The 22,368-nt window shown below is 61.5% G+C and overlaps 1 protein-coding gene across 1 annotated transcript in view; it reads left to right on the top strand.

Annotated features, from left to right (window-relative positions):
* Positions 1 to 375: 375 nt before the first annotated feature.
* The window catches only part of GNA11 (G protein subunit alpha 11), a 29,971-nt gene continuing 7,978 nt past the window's right edge, over positions 376 to 22,368 (top strand). Inside the window, exons 1-4 of the mRNA XM_008972605.5 lie at positions 376 to 802; positions 16,105 to 16,289; positions 19,264 to 19,418; positions 20,872 to 21,000. Coding sequence (XP_008970853.2) covers positions 667 to 802; positions 16,105 to 16,289; positions 19,264 to 19,418; positions 20,872 to 21,000 — 605 coding nt within the window. The 5' untranslated portion in view covers positions 376 to 666. The remainder of the gene's footprint in view (positions 803 to 16,104; positions 16,290 to 19,263; positions 19,419 to 20,871; positions 21,001 to 22,368) is intronic.

Consider the following 22,368-nt stretch of genomic DNA (forward strand, 5'->3'; position numbering starts at 1 on the left):
GAGTGCTGCCCAGGCACCTGGAGACCCAGAGAGCGCAGCGGCCGCGTGCGCGCCCCCGCCACCGCTCCTGGGCCGAGCCGAGCGGGACCGAGCGGGGCCGAACGGAGCCGAGCGGAGCCGAGCCTGGCCGGGCCGAGTCCGCCACATTCCCACAATCCCGGGCGGCCCCGCCCCGGCTCCCGGCTGCGCGTCCCCCTTCCCACGTCGGCGCAACCAAACCCGCGGGCCCCCCGCCCTCGCCCCGCCCCGCCCCTTTCGCGCCCGCCGACGCCCCGCCCAGGCCGCTAGTCCCGCCCCCATGGTGGGCGCGCTTGGCCGCCCGCCCCTCCCATTGGCCGCACCGTCTGCCCGTCGCGGGCTGCGCTCCCAGCCTGCTAGGTTGTCCGGCGCTGTCGCTCGGTTGCGGCGGCTGCGGTTGGCGGTGGCTGCGGCGGCGGCGCGGGCTAAGTGCGGCCGCGCGGGAGTCCGCGGCTGGCGCGGCCCGAGCGGGGACCCGGCGGCTCGCCAGGCGGCGGCCGAGGCGGGGCGGGCCGGCCCTGGGCCGAGGGCCGGGGGCCGAGGCCGGAGGGCCGCGGCGGGCGGCGGCCGAGGCGGCTCCGGCCAGGGCCGGGCCGGGGGCCGGGGGGCGGCGGCGGGCAGGCGGCCGCGTCGGCCGGGGCCGGGACGATGACTCTGGAGTCCATGATGGCGTGTTGCCTGAGCGATGAGGTGAAGGAGTCCAAGCGGATCAACGCCGAGATCGAGAAGCAGCTGCGGCGGGACAAGCGCGACGCCCGGCGCGAGCTCAAGCTGCTGCTGCTCGGTGAGTGCGGCCCCCGGGCCTGCCGGCTGCGGGCCCCGCCCTGCCTGTGCCTGCCCTGCCTGTCCGGGTCGGGCCGGGACCCTCCGGGGTCAGCCCTGCCTGTGCCGTCCGGGTCGCGAGACCCTCCGGGGTCAGCCCTGCCTGTGCCTTCCCTGCCTGTCCGGGTCGCGGGACCCTCGAGTGTCAGCCCTGCCTGTGCCTTCACTGCCTGTCCGGGTCGGGGCGGGGCCCTCCGGGATCAGCCCTGCCTGTGTCGTCTGGGTCGGCTCGGGACCCTCTGGGGTCAGCCCTGCCTTTGCTGTCTAGGTCGGCACCTGGGACCCTCCGGGGTCAGCTGCGGGCCCCTGATTTCTTTGGGGTCAGCCCCTGCCTTAACTGTTCATGTTGGCACCTGGGACCCTCCGGTGTCAGCCTGTGTCTGTCCTGTCTGGATCAGGCCCCGGATCACTCCTAGGTCAGCTCCCAGTTTCTGCTGTCTACATTGGGCCTCCAGGACTCTTCAGGATTTGCCCTCTGTTCCTTCTCAAGGGACCAGTCCCTCCCTGCACAGGGACCTTCTGACCTTACCCCACCGGAGTACCCACCCCTCGCTACCCCTTCAGGGCCAGACCTTTGGGCTGTAACCCACAGGGCACACTCACCCCTCACTGCTCAGGGCCCCGCGTTGACCCTTCCCTCCAGGCAGAGCCCTGTACCCTCCATGCAGGCCCTGTACACCCCCCCATCCCCCCGAAGACTCCTCCGTGTCCCCTATCCCCACATTCCCTTCAGGGCCATTCTCCTGCCTTCCTGTTCCGGGAAACCCCGTACTCCTCTGGGCTGGAATGCACCCTGTGGGAAAAAGACAGTCTTTCCTCTCCTCAGGGTTCCGCTCAGCTGAGGGTGGGGCGGTTGACACCTGAGGGAGCCTTTGCTTGTTGTCCCAAGCAGCTATCTCGGCAGCCTCCCCCGCCCCCTTCCTTAGAGTCCTGGTGGGAGCCACGCTGAGTCCTCGTTGAGAGCCGCCCCCCACCTGCCGGCTCCTCCCCACCGTCCTGGAGAAGGTTTGCTGGTGAACCTCCTTCTCCCCAAGGCACACCTGCTGCAGGGAGCCAGTCGGGCCAGCTGTAAAGTGTTGTCACCCCAAATAAGGGCCCCTTCAGTCGTTTACAAAACAGAAGCTCTTGCCCTGCCCCGCCCCTGCCCTCCCGAGCTCCTAGGTTAGCTCCTGGGCCGGGGGCGGGGCGGTGGGGAAGGTCGGAAATGCGTGAGAGGCAGCGGTGACGGAGGAGGGGGCGTGCTGGTGGCGGTGGCTCCTGGGGAGGAGGCAGGTCGCATGTTGTGTGGGGAACACGTTGCCTCTCCTGCTGTGAGCCTCTTAGGGCCCTCGGTGTCCCGGGTTACAGAGGTGCCTTGGATGAAATGCCTTCCTGATTTTTTTCCCCAAACTTGTGTTTTGATTTACCTAAGGGTTCTAAAATGGGCCATCTTTCCAGGGGACGCGGGTAGGCAGAGCCGTGGTCCTCACGTTTGGAGGAAATGTGCAGTGCGGCCGGCACTTTGCACAGAGTGGCACTGGCTGACTTTTGTAGTAGGTCATGGACTTTGTTTGGATGGAGGGGAGTTAGGAATTACTGGTGTCATAAAGATCTTACCAGATGGCCTTGCCCTGTGGCTCTGTGACTTCCAGAACCCCCGCCGCCATCCCTGCATGCACCCAGTCTTCTGTGCCTGCACTTTGGACTTGAGATTGACACGGGGTTCAAGGACGAAGGTCAGGGGCTCCCGTGTCTGCCGCCTTGGCTGCTTGGAGCAAGTCTGGAAGTGATGCGGCCCTTCCCGCATCCTCTGTCCAGTGCCCGCCTGTGGCCCGGGGGTGTCTGCTGCAGGAGCACCTGTGTCTGCAGTCCCACCCCCCTCCCACTCTGTGAGCCTGAAAGTTGACCCCTATCAGCCTGTAAGACGGGAGGTTGCTGTCAGGCTCAGGGCCAGGCGGGGCAGATAGGACAGTGAGGAAGACGTGAGCTCACGTGCGACCCAAGGAGGACTGGTGTCAGTGCCACGCAGAGGGCCGGGGCTGTCAGGGGGTTGGGAGGGCTTCACACCCAAGGTGTTGGAGCCAGGGACCCCTTTGGGAATCTGATGCGACAGACCCTCAGAAAACTTCCCGTCCAAGCAACCTTGCATCCCAGCTGGAGGGCCCCTTGCTGGGAGGACTTTGACCACCTGAGGTCCAGGGGCTGGGGCCTCAGGGTGCAGGGGAGGGGACCTCTGTCAGGCTCCCTGCCTGCTTGTGGGAACTCATTCCACTCTCCCAGTAGGCCAGCCCCGAGCTTGCGATTGCCCCCGTTTTTCAGGGAGCAGCTAAAGGGTGGGGCCAAGGCTCCCCGGAAGGAAGGGGCTGTTGGGCTGCAGCAGGTGGCTATGGCGCCTGCGGCCCACGGAATGTTCAGAGACCTCTGGGTGGAGGTCCTGGCACTCCGCAGGAGGCCCAGCCAAGCTGGGTCTGCCTCTCCCTAGAATTCTTTCCTCCCCTGCCCCTTAGCAGTGGGGGCTCCATCCCTCCTCCCCCATGGCTCCCATACAGCGTTGTGGAGTGGATGTCGGGGAGGGAGGCAGGGGCCTGCCACCACACCCCTGTGGCATCTGGGGCCCAGGAGGGTCTCGTTTATGTGGGTGGTGCTGGTTTCTTCCAGGCTCTGGGGCAGCAGGGCTCCAGGGCCCTGCCCTGACTCCTGGGTTTGCAACCAGGTGGAGCATGTTCTGGAAGAACGCCGTGTCTGCTCGCTCTCATCCACTGCCTCCCTGGGGCTGCACACGGCCTGTGAGGTCGGTCAGCCTGGCGAGGATGTTCCGTGCCCCGTTTTCGGGGTGGGGGGGACCTTACGGAGCCCTAGAGCTGGACGGGGCTCCGGCTGCCGTGCCGCCTCTCCCGTGGCGGCTAAAATGTGCTGTTCACGCCTCAAATGGGCCTCTCCCTGACGTACAACAGGTCTCCCCGGGGCCCTGTGCACATTGGGCCGGGTTGGTCTCTGGGGTGGGGCTGCCCTGGGCACTGCAGGGTGCTGAGCAGTGTCCGAGGCCTCCACCCACTCCATGCCAGGAGCTCCCCCAAGTCGTGATAACCACAGATGTCTCTAGACAGTGCCCATTGTCCCTTGGGGGGCACGTTGCCCCCATTTGAGACCCTTTACTGTGTGGTAGCGTACAACGTAAAATGCTCGTGGCAAAGCTGAGGGATAATGAGTGCAAATTATTTTGTCAGAAGTTTCCATGAGTGCTTATAGAGTATTTTTCTAAGCACCGTCAAAGCCGTGTGTGTGTGAATTCACTACTCAGTGTATGCATGGGTGTGAATGCATGTATTGTTTTATACCCGTGGTATTCCAGGTTTGTCCCTATGCACACTTCTGTCGATGCTGGTGACAGCTGTGGATGGGTACAGGAGTGGTGAGCACGTACTGCGCACTTAGTGCACACGCTGCTCCCGCCTCCGTCCGCGCCGCCGCCATCCTGGGGTCCGCCCTGTGGCCTGGAGAGCTCTTGCAGGCCCCGCCAGCAGCTCTTGGATCTGGGTTCCCATTCCCCAGGCCCGCTGGGCTTCTGCCTATCATGGGCAGCCCTCGGCTGTTAGGTTTCCGTCTCACTGGTAAACTGTGGAGGGGACCCCCGTATAGTTCTTTGTGGCAGGTTTGTGGTTGGAAACGTGGGGACTTCCATGGGAATGCCTGTTCCCGGGGCCTGAGGCTGCTAGCAAAGCTGAGCCGGAGTGGCTCCAGGCTTTCTAAATAAAGCAGGATGGTTAGTTCCGGAGGCTTCCTGTCCGGCCTGCGCCAGCCCCCACGGGGCAGTGACAAGGCCCGGGATCCAGCATGGGGTGCGGTGGCCCCACGGGAAGGGCCGGGCCTCTGTTGGCCCAGTGTTGGGAGGCGTGGAGCGTGGCCTCTGGCGCCTGGCAGGGTGGCTGTGCCGTGTCCCAGAAGACTCTGGGAGCAGGAAGCGCCCTTGGATGGCCTCGTCCAACCTTGACTTCCCAAGCCCGAGCCCAGGCCGGGGAGACGTGGGGACTTGGTCCGGGCCTGCTCTCACGTCCTTTGCGTTTACATGTAATCAGTTATGATGACTGTGGCTGAAAGGGTCTGCTTTTCCCGGGCATGGTCCGGGAAGCTCCATTCCACAGCTGTGAGCTCCGTGGAGCTTCCTCCAGAGCCTCCTGCCCGGCTCTGCCGGTGCTGTGGTGAGAGTGGAGGAAGTGCTTTCCTCCGAGATTTAACCACGAGAGGTTTCACTTTCTGAGTCTTGTGGTGGAGCCTGTCTCTGTCTGGGACCGGGACCCTGGGCAGCACGGGGAGGACGCCGTGGCATCAGGAGGTTGGAGAGGTGTGTGGTGGAGTCGGACGGATCTTAGAGGGGCGCTCGCGGGGCCTGCTCGGCCCTACCCTGTAGACAGAGCTGGGACCCAGCGCCCCTTCTGGGTCCCCAGCAGGGCTGTGTTCTCCCCACTGGGCACCCCAGCTTGTGCGTGGAGGATGGGAAGCCTTGTATGGCTTGCCCACCTGGGTGACTGAGAGCGGTGGATGCGATTAGGGGCGGCCAGGGGCTCTGGGAAGGCCCACGTGCAGGGTCATTATCTGGCAGAAATTAAGTCCTTTCGCAGAACCGGGATCCTAAGTGCCGGTTTGCTGGCGTGCAGGTGGTTGCAGGTGCATGTAGCTCCTGCCGCCAGGCCCTGTGTGGAGCATCCCGCCCGGGGGGCCTCCCACCGTGTCTGTCCTCTGTAGGGCACCTGGCAGGTCTTAGAATTGGCTGCCCTGGATCCAGACTCTCGCTGTCATCTGGGCCTGGCCACATCCCTCCCCTGCCGTCAAGATGTCTGTGGTCCAGTCTCCCACCCTCCATCCCCACTCCCTGCCTCTGGGTCAGAAGCCTCCGATGGTCTCTGCTGTGGGGGTTCCTGGTCCAGCCTGGCCTCCCGCAGTCTGCCGACAGGTGCTTTCAGGACAGCACTGGTGGGTGGGTCTTCGGGCCACCTGCAGGGCCTGGGAGCAGTGTGGTGTCCGGATCAGGTACGTGGCCTGGGGAGACTCAGGTTCAGAGCCCACCTCTGCCTCTTGTAACTGTGGGACTTCAGGTCTGTGCCTCAGTTTCCTCAGGGGGCGGTGGGGTGAGGACTTGATGGTGATCCCCATCCCGCCGCACGTGGGGACCCACGGAATGCTGGCTGCTGCTCCCACTGCTGGCGTGGTGATATCTTGTCGCGTCCACAGCACCTGGCGTGTGTGGCACACATTGGGTGCTCTGAGACACTGCTTCGTGGGGGATCCTGCCCTGGGATCTGGGATCTGGGATCTGGGATCTGCCCACAGACACCTTGATCAGGATTCCCCAGCCTTGGCTCCGTGGGTGTTTTACACTGGATCGTTCTCTGGGATGGAGCTGTCCTGGGCACTGCGGGGTACTGAGCAGTGTCCCTGGCCTCCACCCGCACCAGGCCAGGAGCACCCCCCAGTTGTGACAACCACAGAAGTCCCCAGACATTGCCTAGTGTCCCTGGGAGCAGGACCCCTGACCCGTGTGTCTTAGCAGCCCCCTTCCCTTCTCGTCACCATCGTCAGCTGCGTGTCCTTGGTCCCCTGCTTCCCTGCCCGTGTCATTGAGCTGTGCAGGTCTCAGAGATGCTTGGCGAGTGACCGTCATTGGCTGACTGAAGGCAGATCACGCAGGGAAGTGGAGAGGAGTGGCCCGGCACCTCCCCAACGCCCTGCAGGCTGGTCTGGTGCACGCCAGGGGTCTCTGCTGGGGCAGGCTCGGTTGCCACCTGCCTGTGGGCCTGTGCACTGGGCAGAAGGGGTCCCTGGGGACAGTGCGCAGCTGGCTCTCAGAAGCTTCTTTCTGAGTCCTGCCTGTGGCCTGGGCTGCCCTGGGCTGGCCAGCACGGGGCAGTGGGGGCACACTCTGGAGGGAGCCAGGGGCGAGTCAGTTCCCTCTCCCGGCCTCAGTTTCCCCATCGGTCACGTGGGAAGGCTGTCCCTCCCCCTGTAGGATTGTGGAAGGATTAAATGAGCTGAGGCCAGTGCGGCAGACAGCGGGGAGGGAGCCCTCTTGTCCCCTGTGGCTGCCCTTCCTGCTGGCTGCTTTGCACCGAAAAGCTGCAGAGTAACCCTGGGCGGTGGTGCTCCCTGGATGGCGTCCACATGGGGACCCCAAGGCCTGGGAGGCTCCAGGAGGGACGGTGCTGGCCCAGGTTTCTGTCCCCGTCTGACCTCGGAGTTGGTGTTCTGGGTACCGCACTGTCCGGCGGCCCAGGCTCCGTTTTCTCTTCTGTCAAACTGTGTGGTCACCCTGATGTTTCAGGGGCCCTGCAGGGACGGAGTGGGGTGGGGGGCTGAAGGGTGTGGTCAAACTGGAGGGCGCTGTGTCTGTTGCTATTGTTAACCGTGTCCACACTGATGGGTGCTGGGCCCCGCCACCGAGTGGGACTTGTGCGGCCTGCAGAGATGTGACTGTTCTGTTGCCTGTCTTAATCCCCAGGGACTGTGGGGCCAGGTCCACGCTGTGGGATGAATGAAGCCCCCAGGGCTGTGGTGGAGCCGGGTTCACGCTGTGGGATGAATGAAGCAGCCTTTTCTCCAGCCACACTGGTTTGCTCGGCCTTAGTCCCACTGGATGCGGCGAGGGTTGACCGGTCAGGCCCTTGCTGGTGGCCTGGGCAGATGTCTGGAGAGGGGGCCTGGGCCTCCGGACTCCTGCCCTTTCCCCATCAGCGATCTTATCCCAGACTCTTTGGCGATGGTCAGTGAGCTGGGCAGGGGCGGGAGTCTGTCCTTGTCCCTCAGGTAGAGATGTCCAGGCCAGTGCCCACAACTGGGTTAGATGGGCTGCACAAGGCTGGGGACCAGTCTCCCAGGCTGTCGGGGGGCTTCAGTAATGGCTGTGGGAAGACCCAGCACGTGAGGAGACGGGAGCTTAGAAATTTTGTATGGCCAGGTGCGGTGGCTCATGCCTGTAATCCAAGCACTTTGAGAGGCCGAGTCAGGCAGATCACTCAAGTCCAGGAGTTCGAGACCAGCCTGGGCAACATGACGAGACCCCTGTCTCTACTAAAAATGCAAAAAATTAGCCAGACTTGGTGACGTGCACCTGTAGTCCCAGCTACCTGGGTGGCTAAGGTGGGAGGATCACTTGAGTCCAGGAGGCAGAGGTTGCAGTGAGCCGAGATTGCACCACTGCACTCCAGCCTGGGCGACCGAGGGAGAGGTTCTGTCTCAAAAACAAACAAACAAAACAAAACAAACAAAAAAAAACGTAGAAAACGTGGGTGAGTGACACCATCCACTTCCAGTGGAGGGGTGGGGTCACTCCCACTTGGGCCAGTCTGCACGGAAGCCTCAGTGGGAATAGAACAAGGTGGCATGGCCCCTGACCGGCGAGGGGCAGTTAGTATCTGCACCTTTGAGGCACCTGGGGACTCTGCTGCTGTGGAGATGGGATTGGGTTCCAGTCCAGAGGCTGTCCTGCCATCGCTGCCCCTGGCTGTCATGCCCCACCTGGGGTAGTAAGTTTCGGGGCAGCTCTTTCTTGAGCCTCAGCAGCGGGGTGAGCTGGGTGCACTTCCTCTCTCAGGGCGCCCCGTTGTCTTCTTGCCTCCCTGCCTGAGGGTTCGTGCTGGAGCAGAAGAGCACGTCCTGGGCTGCCTGCCGGGGATAAGCTGCGGAGCCAGGAGACCGAAGTCTCTTCAGGCCCTGCCATTAGGGGTCGTGTGACTTCAGGGAGGCAGCTTGTCCTCTCCGTGCCTCAGTTTCCCCTCCAGTCAATCAGGCGCTGAGGTGCTGTCTACCTCCTGGGGTTCTGAGACTGAAGCGAGGCAGGCATGAGGCCCCTTGTGAAGCTGGATGAGGGGCATCCGTCCTCCGCTGCAGGAGGGCTGCCCCTCCTCGGGCCCCTGCGTCAGGTTGGTGCCTGGCTCTGACCCCACACCCGCCAGTACAGCTCTTGGTCAGGGTTAGATTTCCCGGCTGTTTCCAAGAGCCAAGATCACAGGCACACGCATGCACACGCGTGGGCTGCCACCACCTGCCTTCTCATGGGTGCTGACAAACGGTCGTGTGTATCCCCCAGGTGGGGCCCTGTGGCTCTGGCCTTGCTCCCGGTGTGTGCACTGGCCCGGCCTCCCCGCAGCCTGGTGGGGGCTTCCTGGCTTCTCGGCCCACATCTCACAGTCTTGGGCACTGTGGGGCTCGGCTCAGGCGTCGTAGACGGGAAGCAGCCTGGAACCCTGGAAGTCTGACTCCCAGGTGTCGGCTCCCAGGTCTCAGCCCTGCCACTGGGGTCATGGGTTACTTGAATCTTTATATACTTTTTATTTGTTATTTATTTATTTATTTATTTATTTATTTATTTATTTATTTATTTTTGAGACAGAGTCTCACTCTGTCGCCCAGGCTGGAGTGCAGTGGTGCAGTCTCGGCTCACTGCAACCTCTGCCTCCTGGGTTCAAGTGATTCTCCTGCCTTAGCCTCCCGAGAAGCTGGGATTACAGGAGCTTGCCACCACACCCGGCTAATTTTTGTATTTTTAGTAGAGATGTGGTTTCACTATGTTGGCCAGGCTGGTCTCAAACTTCTGACCTCAGGTGATCCGCTTGCCTTGGCCTCCCAAAGTGCTGGGATTACAGGCGTGAGCCACTGCGCCCGGCCTTGAATCTTTTTTCTTTTTTTTTTGAGACAAGGTCTCACTTGTCACCCAGGCTGGAGTGCAGTGGTACAATGTTTGCTCACCTCTGTCTCTTGGGTTCAAGCGTTTTTCCTGCCTCAGCCTCCTGAGTAGCTGGGATTACAAGCGCCCACTGCCACACCCAGCTAATTTTTTTGTGTGTGAATTTTTTTTTTTTTTGAGACAGAGTCTTGCTCTGTCGCCCAGGCTGGAGTGCAGTGGCACGATCTCAGCTCACCGCAAGCTCCGCCTCCTGATTCACGCCATTCTCCTGCCTCAGCTTTCAGGCGCCTGCCACCATGCCCGGCTAATTTTTTGTAGTTTTAGTGGAGACGGGGTTTCACCGTGTTAGCCAGGATGGTCTCGATCTCCTGACCTCGTGATCCGCCCACCTTGGCCTCCCAAAGTGCCGGGATTACAGGTGTGAGCCACCATGCCTGGCCATTTTTGTACATTTTTTGGTAGAGACGGGGTTTCACCATGTTGGCCAGGCTGGTCTTGAACTCCTGACCTCAAATGATCCACCTGCCTCGGCCTCAAAGTGCTGGGATTACAGGCGTGAGCCACCGCGCCCGGCTTTGAATCTTGAGCATCGGATGAGCCCCCAGCTCCTGCTCTCAGGGCTGCGCCCTCTTGTGGGGCTTGGAGCCTCCTTTTCTTCCGTTTTCCTTTCCCGCCGGGGAAAAGGAAGCTGGGGCACAGACTTCGTTCCTCCTGGTTGGCCTCTCCAGATCTTGGCCAGCGGGTCCAGTCGGGAGGGTGGTTTTCTCCTCTGGAAGCTGGCTCAGTGGGAGCAGTGGGCGGACTCTGGCCCCTCCTAGTGGTGGCGTGCTGAGTGTACCTGAGAATGTGCCTCCTGCAGGCTCCCTAGCGTCTGGGGTCCACTGTGGGGCGGCCTGTGGCAGGCCCACCAGGAACCATGCTTGCAGAGGCAAAGCACCTTGCTTGTGGTTGTGTGGGGGGCTCCCTCAGGTGTGGGAGATGTGGGCCCCATTCTCCCAGGAGCCATGGCTGGTGACATGCAGTCAGGTCCATCCTGACGGGCACTGGAGTGTGGGGGACCCAATGGGGACATGAGGGATCCAGCACCATGGACCAGGGCCAGGTTCATTCGGTTCGCTCAGGAAACATGTACACAGCGCCTTCTGCATAGGGGCTAGGGATGCAGGTGGGCAGGGCAGCCACAGCCCCTGCGCTCAGGAAGCTGGCGAGGCAGGCTGCAGACGGGGACTGCCACACCTCACTGAGGAGGGAATGGCAGAGCCACCCTCAAAGGGCCTGTGCTGTGGGGGTGCTGGGCGCTTCCTGAACGCCGGGCCCTTGGATTTCTGCAGTGGGGGTTCTCCGGGCGTTTGGGAAGGGGAAGGACCTGATGGAAGGGGTAGTTTATATTTAACTCTGGTGCTGAAGCAAGGGTTGCACACAGCTGCCAGTGCCCACGACGGCCTCCTGGGAGGCTGAGCTCACCAGCTCCAGACCCAGTCTGAGGCAGGAACCTGGGGGTCTCACAGCGGGACCGGTGGTGGGTGTGGCCTCGTGGCAGGGAGGGAGGGTGGGAGGGGTGCATGTGAAGTTGGGTTTGACTCGTCACCTGTGGAGTGCGTGCTCCCCTGCCACAGGCAGGGGCCAGGCAGCATCTGTCCTGCAGGACCCTCCCAGCTGCCCTTTCATGGCTGGACCCCTGGCTGGATCCCTGGCTTCCTGCAGTGTTCTCTTTTCCTAACATTTTGTCACCGTCTCAGTCAGCTCGGGCTGCTGTGACAATACTGCAGGCACAGTGGCTTATAAACTACCCGAGTTTGTCTCATGGTTCTGGAGGCTGGACGTCCAAGATCAAGGTTCTGTGGATTTGGGGGGTTGGGGGGAAGTGGGGGTTGTGCTTCCTGGTACATAGACAGTGGCGCTGTGGATTTGGTGTAGGGGGTGGTTGTGTTTCCTGGTTCATAGACAGCAGTGCCTTCTTGCTGTGTCCTCATGCGGACGGGATCCCTCCTGGAACCATCAGTGCCCTCATGAAAGAGCCCCCCAAGAGCTCCGCGGCGGAAGAAGCTGATCCCGCCTCCCAACACCACTGTCTTAGGGGTGAGAATTTTAACATAGGAATTTGGGGGGATCACAGACATTCATTGCTATGGGTGGGACCACTTGGTGCGTTGCCCTTGGGGTGGCGGTGTGGTCAGTGGTCCATTCCTGCCCAGCGCCGAGCAGCGGTCTGTGCGTGGGGTCTTTGCACCCGTGCACCTGCTGAAGGGTCTCTGGAGCTTTGGCTTTTTGGCTTTTACGAGTAAAGCTGCCGTGGTGCTTGGTGTGCGGTGAGGAGTGGACAGAAGGCTCTGCCCTGGCAGGTGCCCTGCAGTGGCCTGAGACCGGGAGATGAGGGCCGGCAAGGGGCTGTGGACGAGTCCAGAGTGAGGCGGCATCTCGGAGGGGCTCACACATTGTCTCAGGAGGAGTGGGCTGGCATTTCTTTCCAGTGGGCAGCTGTTGAAGATTTTGGAGCCAAAAGAGCGTTCCAGCTCAGCTGTCTTTCAGGTGGAGTGTGGCTGCAGGCGGGGCAGGCTGGGTCAGGGTGGAGCCATGTGGGCTGAGGCCCGAGTTGGGGCCGTTGCTTTGGGGCCACATGGCTGCCGGTCGGGTGGGAGCGAGCCTCTGCTGATCAGGGCCCTGGATGTTGAGCCCCAGCCGCGGGGTGTGAGGTCTCAGGCAGGACCCAGGCATCCAGACATTGGGTCTGCTGTGTGTGGACCCCTGCGTCCCAGCTCCAAGGCGCTGTGTGACGGGAGGCGGCAGCAGCTGAGTTGGCGCGGGGAGACAGGGCGACTTGAAAAGCAGGCTGGGGCCAAAGCATCTTGAAAACCCAAATGTCGTCACGTTGCCTGGCTTGAGTGCTGTCCAGAGCCTCGCCCTTGGCCTCTGTACGGCTGGGCCTAACAGTGGCCAGCACCTCAGGGCCACCAGAGGCCCGGGGCCACCTGGGCCTGGCTTGGCTTCCGGTGGCCCAGAACTCCTGCTGGGCTCCTGCCTCCCTCTGCAACCTCTCCTGGCTTTGGTGGGTTATGTGGGAGACACGGGTGGCTTCACCCAGCGGGAGTGGTGCACATGGGTTAACATGCAGCCACCCAGCTGTGTACGGGCTGCATGTGTGTGTACATGTACATGCATGTGTGCGTGCAGCGTGCACGTGTATGCTGATGTACATGCATGCATACATGTATGTGTGGGTGTGCACGTGTGCATTGTGTGCATATATGCACATTAATGCATATGTATGTGTGCATGCCTGGGTGCATAGGTGTGAACCACCTCCCTCCCCCATCAGTGTACCCATATTGCCTCTACAGAGCTCCATGGGGGTCCTTGGCGAGCCAGGGCTGTGGTTGTCATTTTTGCCTTCCTTACAAAACGCAAAACAGGCCGGGCGCGGTGGCTCACGCCTGTAATCCCAGCGCTTTGGGAAGCTGAGGCAGGTAGATCACCTGAGGTGAGGAATTTGACACCAGCCTAACCAACATGGAGAAACACCATCTCTACTAAAAATACAAAATTAGCCAGGCGTGGTGGCGCATGCCTGTAGTCCTAGCTACTTAGGAGGCTGAGGCAGGAGAAACACTTGAGCCCGGGAGGCGGAGCTTGCAGTGAGCCGAGATTGCGCCACTGCACTCCAGCCTGGGCAACAGAGCAAGACTCCATCTGAAAAAACAAAACACAACCCCAAACAGTAGTACCGAGCCAGTTCTCATCTGGGCAGTGACCTGTGGCGTTTCAGACTCCTTCTCGGCCGTCTTGGTCTTCCCGGCATCCTCGCTGAGAGCTGAGGCTTGCTTTTCTGTTTCATAGTTGAGATGTTTATGGCCTGAGGGACCTTGTGTCTTGGGTGCAAAGTTACCAAGGGGCGGCGCCTTCTGACCCGAGTGCAGGGCCCTCCTCGCCTCCTGCCTGCAGCATGGGGCCTGTGCTGGGGTGCAGGCTTGCAGTGTGTGCTGGTCTCGTGTCAGGTGTGGCTTTCAGTGTGTGTGAATGTTTGCTGTTTCCAGGTGCAACACCCTTCCAAACAAACACGGAGCAGCCATCTTTTGTAATAGCATTTTGTTAGACATAGAGTCTCATCTGGGGGCAGTCTTGACCCACGGGACACTGGCACTGTCTGGGGACATCTGTGGTGGTCACAATTCGGGGGGGTGCTCCTGAGATGGAGTGGGTGGGGGCCAGGGTTGCTGCTGAGCACCCCTCAGGGCCCAGGGTTCAGCACCGGTCAGTAGAGCTGAGGCCGAGGATCCCTGGCCTCAGATTGCATCCCCTCCATGCCACCGTCCTTCTCTTCAGGGCGCGGTGAGGGAAGGGCGTGTGGGGGTCCCTCTGGGGAGAAGGTGTTTTCACCTTCACACTCACCCTCACTCCTCCTGTCCTGGAACTTGAGTGGGTTTGACCTTTTGTGGATGAGGTGAGGGCTGGGAGGCGGATTACTACCTGAGACAATCAAAATCAATTTTCTTTCTTCTGAAAAGGACTCAGGGTGTTTGAGAAAAGTACTGGGGAGAGGCAGCTGCCACCGGGGCTCCCCACTCGGGATGTGTTGGGTGTTTTGCGAGACCCCCCACAGGGAGCTCAGGTGCTGTGGGCAGTTCCTGGGCTTTGTCGAGGGCCTCCCGAAGGCAGCACTGTGGCCACCGTGGGACACACGCAGCCTGTCTCATCTCTAGGAGCTGCCAGGTGAGGGGGCCTGCGACAGGCACCTGTGCAAAGATGTCTACCATGGGCAGCAAGGAAGGTTCCAGAAAGAACCGGAGGGAGAGTTGTGTTGGGGCTTGGGGGCTTTCTAGAGCAGAGGCTGTGAGAGGAAGTGAGCTGGGTCCCAGCACCAGGCAGCCTTTAGGCAGCTGTGATTGGAACAGCACTGTGGGCAGAGGGCACAGTGTAGGACGTGTGTGGAAGTGGGGAGGTGCTGGAAGATTCAGAGACACAGGGTGGTGAAGGCGAGCCTGGAGAAGTGGGCTGGGGGCACACTGGGAGGGGGCGGTGACGCTTGAGTCTCTAGGGCACTGGGGGCCTGAGCAAGGTTAATACCTGAGTAGAGAGTTGAGGCAGTCTCTTTTTAGAAATTAGAAGTTAACTATTGCTGTGTAATGGGGTCACCCCAAAACTTTGCAACTTAAATTAACAAAACTTATTTCAGATAGTTTCTGAGGGTTGGGAATGTGGGAGCACTTTGTTGAGTGATCCTCCTGGCTTGGGGTCTCTCAGAAGTTGTAGTCAGGATACCAGCCAAGCAGGGCCACATCATTTGAAGGCTGGACTGGGGCTGGAGGAGCCACTCACAAGTTGGCTCCCTCTAGTGGCTGTTGGTGGGAGGCCTCAGTTCCTCACCACGTGGGCCTCTCCCTGAAGCTGCTTGAGGGTCCTCACAGCATGGCGGCTGCCTACCCCAGAGCCCCTGACCCGAGACTGAGGGCAAGGAGGAAGCCCTGTGCCTTTTGTGAACTGGCCTTGGAGATGGCACACTGTCACTTCCATCACATTCTGTTTGCTAGAAGCAGGTCACTAAGTGTAGCCCATGCTCAAGGGGAGGGGAATTAGGTTCCAATATTGGAAGGGATGAGCATCAGAGATTTGTGGACACACTGGAAAACCCAGCATTGGCATCCCAGCGTGTGAGGGTGAAGAAAAGTGGGGAGATGGAGTCTCTGCCCAGGAGGTGACCAGGTAGTGAGAGGCAGAGGCAGGAGAGGGGCTGGAGTGAGGACCCCCATGTCACCCAGAATGTGTGGGGGGCTCATCTGGAGGCTGGGGTGGAGCGACAGCTGGCCACGTGGGCCCCCTTCCCGATAGTTTTTCCAGGCTGACTTGCTAATCCTTTTCATCCTCTGGGGCCCTGGGACCGTCAGTGTACCCATCTCTGAGATGGGGTGGTAGCGTACTCGTCTCTGGAAGCATCGTGGGTATTAGCAAGGTTGTGGCAGGCGTGGAGACGTAAAGGGGTTCAGGGATGTGCTCAGGGCCACCTGTGGCAGGCACAACGGTCCTGGCTGACCCTGCCACAGCACCAAGAGGGAGAGGGGAGAGCCTCGTGGGTGCTTGGCGCGCAGGGGGCAGTGTGGCCGTGGCCGCTGAGCAAAGCTCTGGGGAAGGGGGCGCCCAGCTCTTGGGGTGGTCTGTGCAGAGATGCCGTTGGGGTGAGCCCGTCTGTCAGGGCACCGCCGCCACGTCTGTGTGCTGTCCCTCTGGCGAGCATTGGTCATGAACTGGCGTGACCGTGGTGGAGCTGCACAGTCCCAGCTGCGGGGCCGGTGCCGTGCGACTTGATTTGGCCTGAGACCGTGTGGTCTTTGACGTAAATACCAACAATTGGCCCCCAGGAAAGTGTGTCCTTGCAGAACTTCTGGAAAAGGGGTGGTTCCAGTAAGACCCTGGCTTGGTGGAAGATGGGAAGGGCGCTTTGTAAACTCTTTCCGAGGAGTCAGGAGGCTGTGGCGTCTGGTGGAGAGACGGTCAGCCTCACGTGCCTTGGTTTCCTGTGCTGGGCGCTTCAGCACGGCGGGGTCTGGGTAAGAGGGGGCAGCAGCACGAGAGTCAGGCCCCGGCTGCCGCCCGCCCTCACGTGCCCCGTCCCCCAGGCACGGGCGAGAGCGGGAAGAGCACGTTCATCAAGCAGATGCGCATCATCCACGGTGCCGGCTACTCGGAGGAGGACAAGCGCGGCTTCACCAAGCTCGTCTACCAGAACATCTTCACCGCCATGCAGGCCATGATCCGGGCCATGGAGACGCTCAAGATCCTCTACAAGTACGAGCAGAACAAGGTGAGCCCGCGGGCGCCTGGGGAGGGGAGCGCCTGGGCAGCTGTGGGCTTGGTGGTGAGCACGGTGGCCGCGCTGCCAGGGTGGGGCCATGCCGGGGGTCCCGGCCGGCCCAGGCTACCCCTGGTCATCCATCTGTTCCTGTCATGGACATGGAAACAGCAACCGCTGACTTCCTGAGGGCCAACTGGAGAGTTGTGATGGGCATTGCGTGGCCAAGCCCCACAGCCTCCCTCCCAAGTAGCTGTGGGCGCCTGCATCCTGCGGGTGGGGAAGCTGAGGCCCTGTGAGGTGAGCCGCTCGCCCAGGTCGCCTTGGGAGTCAGCAGTGTGAGCTCCTGGTTCCGGCCCCTTCCCCGGGCTGAGCAGCCTACCAGGCACCTCGTTTCGGCCCTGACACTCACCCATGGGGCTGTACTTCTCACCTTCTCACACTGTTTTTTTGTTTTGTTCTGTTTTGTTTTGAAAACAGGGTCTCGCTCTGTCGCCCAGGCTGGAGTGCAATGGAATGGTCAAGGCTTATCACAGCCTGGACCTTCTGGGCTCAGGTGATCCCACCACAGCCTCCCGGGTAGCTGGGACTGCAGGTGCATCACCACGCCTAGCTAATTTTTGTATTTTTTGTAGAGATGGAATTTCACCATGTTGCCCAGGCTGGTCTTGAACTCCTGGGCTCAAGCAGTCCTCCCGCTTTGGCCTCCCAAAGTGCTGGGATTACAGGTATGAGCCACCATGCCTGGCCTCTGCCCTGGTTTTTTTTCTTTTTTTTTTGATAAAGTAGAGGTCATTTGAGGCCCTGTTTTTAAATCACAGCTTTATTGAGTTATAATTCACATTCTATGCACTTCACTTGCTTAAAGTGTATAATTTGGTGGTTTTCGATATGTTTGCATAGTCGTGCAGCCATCACCGCTGTCGGATTCCAGATTTCATTTTCTCAAAGGAAGCCCCTTCCCCATCGGCCGTCACTCCCACCCCCTCCTCCAGCCCCAGCACCCACACATCCCCTTCCTGCCTCTGTGGATTGGTCTGTCCTGAACATTTCATAGAAATGGGATTGCACGCTGTGTGGCCTTTTGTGTCCGGCGTCTCTCACTGAGTGTGACGTCCTCAAGGTGCATCCACACAGTGGCCTGTGTCAGAGCCTCATCCCTGTTCATGGCTGAGTCATGTTCCAGTGCATGGAGGGACCGCGTATTTGCCCATTTATCCCCTGGAGGACATTTGAGTGCCTTCATGTGTGGGCTGTTGGGAACGGAGCTGCCGTGACCGTCTGTGGATGTGTGTTTATGTGGATGACGTGTTCCCTTCCCTCAGTTGCATGCTACGCCTGGGAGCGGAATTGCTGGGTCCCAGGGTGACTCTGGCTTTGCCCTCTGAGAAGCGTCCAGAGAGTTTGCCCCAGTGGCCGCCCTGTGGGGCAGGCCCAGCAGCCGTGCAGCCGTGGCTCCTGCCAGTGGCCTCCCTGGGGCCTTTCAGCTGAGGGGCCATTGATCCCGCTTTCGTAGCCCTGTTTTCAGGGGTAGGGCTCTTGCCCTTAGATCTTGGTTTGCCACTTGCCCTGTCTCCCGCTGTGATCTCTTCCAGCTGTGGCCCTCTCTGAGAGTCCACATTCATATTTGGGCTTAGATCTCCATCAGCTTCTGAAACACGCGTCTGCAAACTGCAGACTGATTTTGTCGATAAAGTTTTATTGGCACATACCCATTTCTGCCATGTTGCCCATGGTGCTTCAGCAGCAGCAGCAGAGCCGAGTGCTGGAGACAGTCCGTGTGGTCGGGAAGGCTGGGTGTGCTCTCTGGCTCTCTGCAGAAGCAGATTGCTGCTGTCTAATCTGGAAGTTTCCAGGGAGTGGGATTTTTGGGATTTGTGTCTGTTTTTCCAAGTCCCCCTAGGTGTGCTTATCCCAGCCCAGATTGAGAGGCTGGGGGCAGGGCAAGGGGAGGGCTGAAGTCGGAGTCCGGGCCAGGGAGCATTGCTCAGAGGGGACAAGCAAGGGCTGAGTCTCCACTCTGGGGGGCCTGGGAGGGCCCCGTGGCTCCCAGAGCCCAGGGCAAGGCTCCCTTCTTTCCCATCTGGGTCCCACCCAGTATGTCCCCTCCCCAGTCCCTCAGCCAAACTGTGGCTGGTCATGTCGGCCTGTGCGCCCCGGGGACGGGGACACAGAGCATCAGGAGGGGAAAGGACGGCCCCCCCACAGTGTCTGCCCCAAAGGGTGTTCACGTGTGTGTGTAAGCACGTGTCTGTGCGGTTGGCCTTCCTTTGTGACAGGGCAGCAAGCTGGGGCCTGATGCCACCCGCCGCCCAGGGTTCCGTGAGGGGGAGGCGGCTCGTGTTGGGGCACCATGTAAACTGTTGAGTGCGGCAGCTCGGGGGCCACCCGCCGTCCTTAGCACTGGGTGTGGTATCTGCTCTTGATGATGTTTGATAAGCATTTTTCGGACGAAAGAGAGAAGCCGGTGGGGCAGAAACCGAGTCTGGAGCTGCACACTGCAGGCGATGCCGCTGGTTGCAACATCCTGTGACTGGGCTTCCTGCCTCCCGGTGTGTCTGGAGAATTCGAGGCAGCGAGTGCTGGGGCTGTTGGTTAGTTCTGTCGTCATGCTTGGTCGTGCTCGGCGCTGCACTGCCCTCCTGTGGGTCCTGGGTTTGAAGTGTATGTGTTCTACACGTGCTTGTTCCCCACACCGTCCCCTCCCCACCTCTAAGAAGTGAATCGAAACCCGGCCTCCCCGGCACCCTGCAGACCGCACCGCCGGGAGGCTTTGCCTGTGGGGCCTTGTTCGGAGGAACCACACCGCCAGGCGGCCTCGCGTTTTTCTGACATGTGTTCACACGGAACTGTCAGTGGTCCTGACTGCGCAGCCTGCGGAATGCCGCCCGGGCCAGCCGACGCCTGGAAGAGGGGCCGTCACAAGCTTTCTGGTGGCTGTGTGGCCCCGGCGAGCTCTCGACCTCTCCCCTGCCCGCCCTCGCAGGCCAATGCGCTCCTGATCCGGGAGGTGGACGTGGAGAAGGTGACCACCTTCGAGCATCAGTACGTCAGTGCCATCAAGACCCTGTGGGAGGACCCGGGCATCCAGGAATGCTACGACCGCAGGCGCGAGTACCAGCTCTCCGACTCCGCCAAGTAGTAAGTGCGGCCGCACCGCTGGCGGCCTGGGGACGGCAGCTGCGGGCCGGTGCCTGGGACCCTTCGGGAAGCCCTCTGCGGCGTCTGTGGTGCCCCCTGCCTGCTCGCCGGGGATGCGGTGGGCCCCGGCCACCTGGCCAGATGGAGGGACCAGAGCAGATCCCTGGAGGGGCCACGCCTTGGCAGGAGCCGGTGGACTCTGGTGTGACACTGGCCTGCTTGTATGCCTGGCCCTGCCGCTGCCCTCCCTGGGTCAGGAGTGAGCTCCTGGCCACCCTCGGTGCTGGAGCCCGGCCTGTGGCCTGTGGGGGAAACCCACGGTCTCCTAGGAGGGCCGTGGGATGGGAGGTAGACACACCCTGGGCCGTCTCGCTCCTGCCTGTGGCATCGTCCCCAGAGCCACGTCTCCCACTAGTGACTGGCTGTGACCTTGACTGATGTCAGGGTTCTCCCAGTCTCTGGGCCTGGGATAGGGGATGACTTGTGTGCTGACAGGTGGCCGGGCTGTGGCCGCAGGTGGAGGCCCCCGTGCGGCAGGCTGTGCACTGCTGCCCTCCATGCTTGGCAGGCAGAGGCCCCGGCCCTCCCCCAGCACCGGGAGAGACCCTAAGGGGACAGGGACAGGCCTGTCCCCCGCCCCTCCTGCCCGTCCTCCGTGTGTTCCCTGCCTCTGGGAGGCTGTGGGAGGGCCCAGATAACCAAGCACTTGGAACAAAACGCCAGGGCCTCCGCACGGTGCCAGAAAGGTCTGAGCAGGCACCTGGCCTCTTACAACCCCCACCCCAGGCAGACCACTCAAGGGGCGCCCCACTCAGGACTGCCCGGGGCGTCAAAAACGGGAAACTGTCCCAACCCAGAGGGCTGGGCAGGAAAAGGCATGAGGGGAACCGAGGAAGCCGGAATCAAGCGTGGACTTCAGTAGCTGCGCTGTGTAGACACTGGCTCATTGCTCGTGGTGGGTGCCGCACCCACGTACAGGGAGCAGCAGGGAGACGGGCACGGGGGTCTGCTGGGACCTCTGCAGCCTCTGCAGCTGCTACTCTCCTAATGATGCGCCTGTTTGTGAAGCCTCATCCCTGGGGCCAGCCAGGCCTCTCTCGGGAAGTCCCCTGCCCTGGGTCACCGTCTCCCTCCTTGGTGGCTGTCTCTGGACAGCTCTACTACAAACCCCCCGAACCAGCTGGAGTCCTCGTCCTGGGACTTTCTCTTGTGCTGGGTCATTTCTGTCCCCTGAGACCCCAGAGAGGATAGAGGTTGGGAGGCTCGTATCCCGACCCCAGGGTCTCCATTGGCCCGAGCCCTCCGGGCTGCTTCAGACACTGCCGTAGGTGGCGCAGTGCACGGTCCACCCCCTCCTGGTGGCTTTCCGTCCTCCCGCTGGTTTGGGTGCCATGTCCCTGTCCTGCCCCCCCGCCCCCGGCAGCCGGCCTGAGCGCCCCCTGCTGTGTTGCAGCTACCTGACCGACGTTGACCGCATCGCCACCTTGGGCTACCTGCCCACCCAGCAGGACGTGCTGCGGGTCCGCGTGCCCACCACCGGCATCATCGAGTACCCTTTCGACCTGGAGAACATCATCTTCCGGTACCGCCCGGGCCACAGCAGGCGGGGAGGGGGCACTGAGAGGCTCATTTGCCCGGTGTGCCGGCTCATGCCTGCGCACCCAGTGCTTTGGGAGGCCAAGGCGGGAGGATCGCCTGAGTCCAGGAGTTTGAGACCACCCTGGGCAACACAGCCAGACCTCATATCTAAAAAAAATTTTAAAAATTAGCTGGGCGTGGTGGTGTGCACCTGTGGTCCCAGCTACTCAGGAGGCTGAGGCAGGAGGATCGCTCAAGCCCAGGAGGTTGAGGCTGAAGTGAGCCATGATGGCACCACTGGACTCCAGCCTGGGCGACAGAGAGAGACCCTGTTTCGTCTTATTAAACAAAAGAAAGCCCATTGGTCTTCATCCTCAGGGTGTGTTTGACCAGGTCGGGGGATAAGATTTATCTCTAAGTATGTGTGAGCCAGGGCCACACAGGGAAGGAGCTGTGGGGGCGTGGGGGGCGTGGCCACATCCATCCAGACAGGCCGCCGAAGAGACCTGGCAGGGAGGACGTTTGACGGGGCCTCCAGGACGGGCCGGCCTGGTTGGAGCCAGCATGGGGCTGGGGTCTGGAGTGCTGGCCGGAGCAGGGGGTGCCGCACGGTGCGGGAGGGGTCATAGGGACTGAGGCTGCCAGGGGAGGGTGCTCATGGGGACCGAGGCTGTGAGTGGAGGAGGGGTCATAGGGACTGAGGCTGTGAGGGGAGGAGGGGTCATAGGGACTGAGTGGGGAGGAGGGGTCATAGGGACTGAGGCTGTGAGGGGTGGGGGGGTCACGGGGACCGAGGCTGTGAGGGGAGGAGGGGTCATAGGGACTGAGGCTGCCAGGGGAGGGGGCTCATGGGGACCGAGGCTGTGAGGGGAGGAGGAGTCATAGGGACTGAGTGGGGAGGAGGAGTCATAGGGGCCGAGGCTGTCAGGGAAGAGGGGTCATGGGGACCGAGGCTGTGAGGGGAGGAGGGGTCGTGGGGACCGAGGCTTTGAGGGGAGGAGGGGTCACAGGGACTGAGTGGGGAGGAGGGCTCCAGGCTGGGGTGGAGGAGCTGGGTGGTGTGGGGTGGATTCTGTTCTTCACGGGCTGTCCCTGCGGATCCTGCCGGGCCTCTGGGGCTCCAGGTCCACTGTGGCTGGGGGCCGGCCAGCAGAGCCGGGTTCTCCCTGGGGACCCTCAGTGGGTCCTGTGTCTGGTAGGCTGCTCAGCTGGCTGGACTCTGCTGTCCTGGGAACGTGGACCCTGCCTGCCTGGCTCCTGGCCCCATATAACATCTCCAGCGCCGAGGTCCCGGCTTTATGCGTGCCTGTCCTGGGCTGCTGGTGTCGGGCATGAGACTCCCACCGCAGGCCTTATTCCCGCCCAGCGCTGG

This window comes from Pan paniscus, chromosome 20, assembly GCF_029289425.2.
Source record: "Pan paniscus chromosome 20, NHGRI_mPanPan1-v2.0_pri, whole genome shotgun sequence".
NCBI classification, from domain to species: Eukaryota; Metazoa; Chordata; class Mammalia; order Primates; family Hominidae; genus Pan; species Pan paniscus.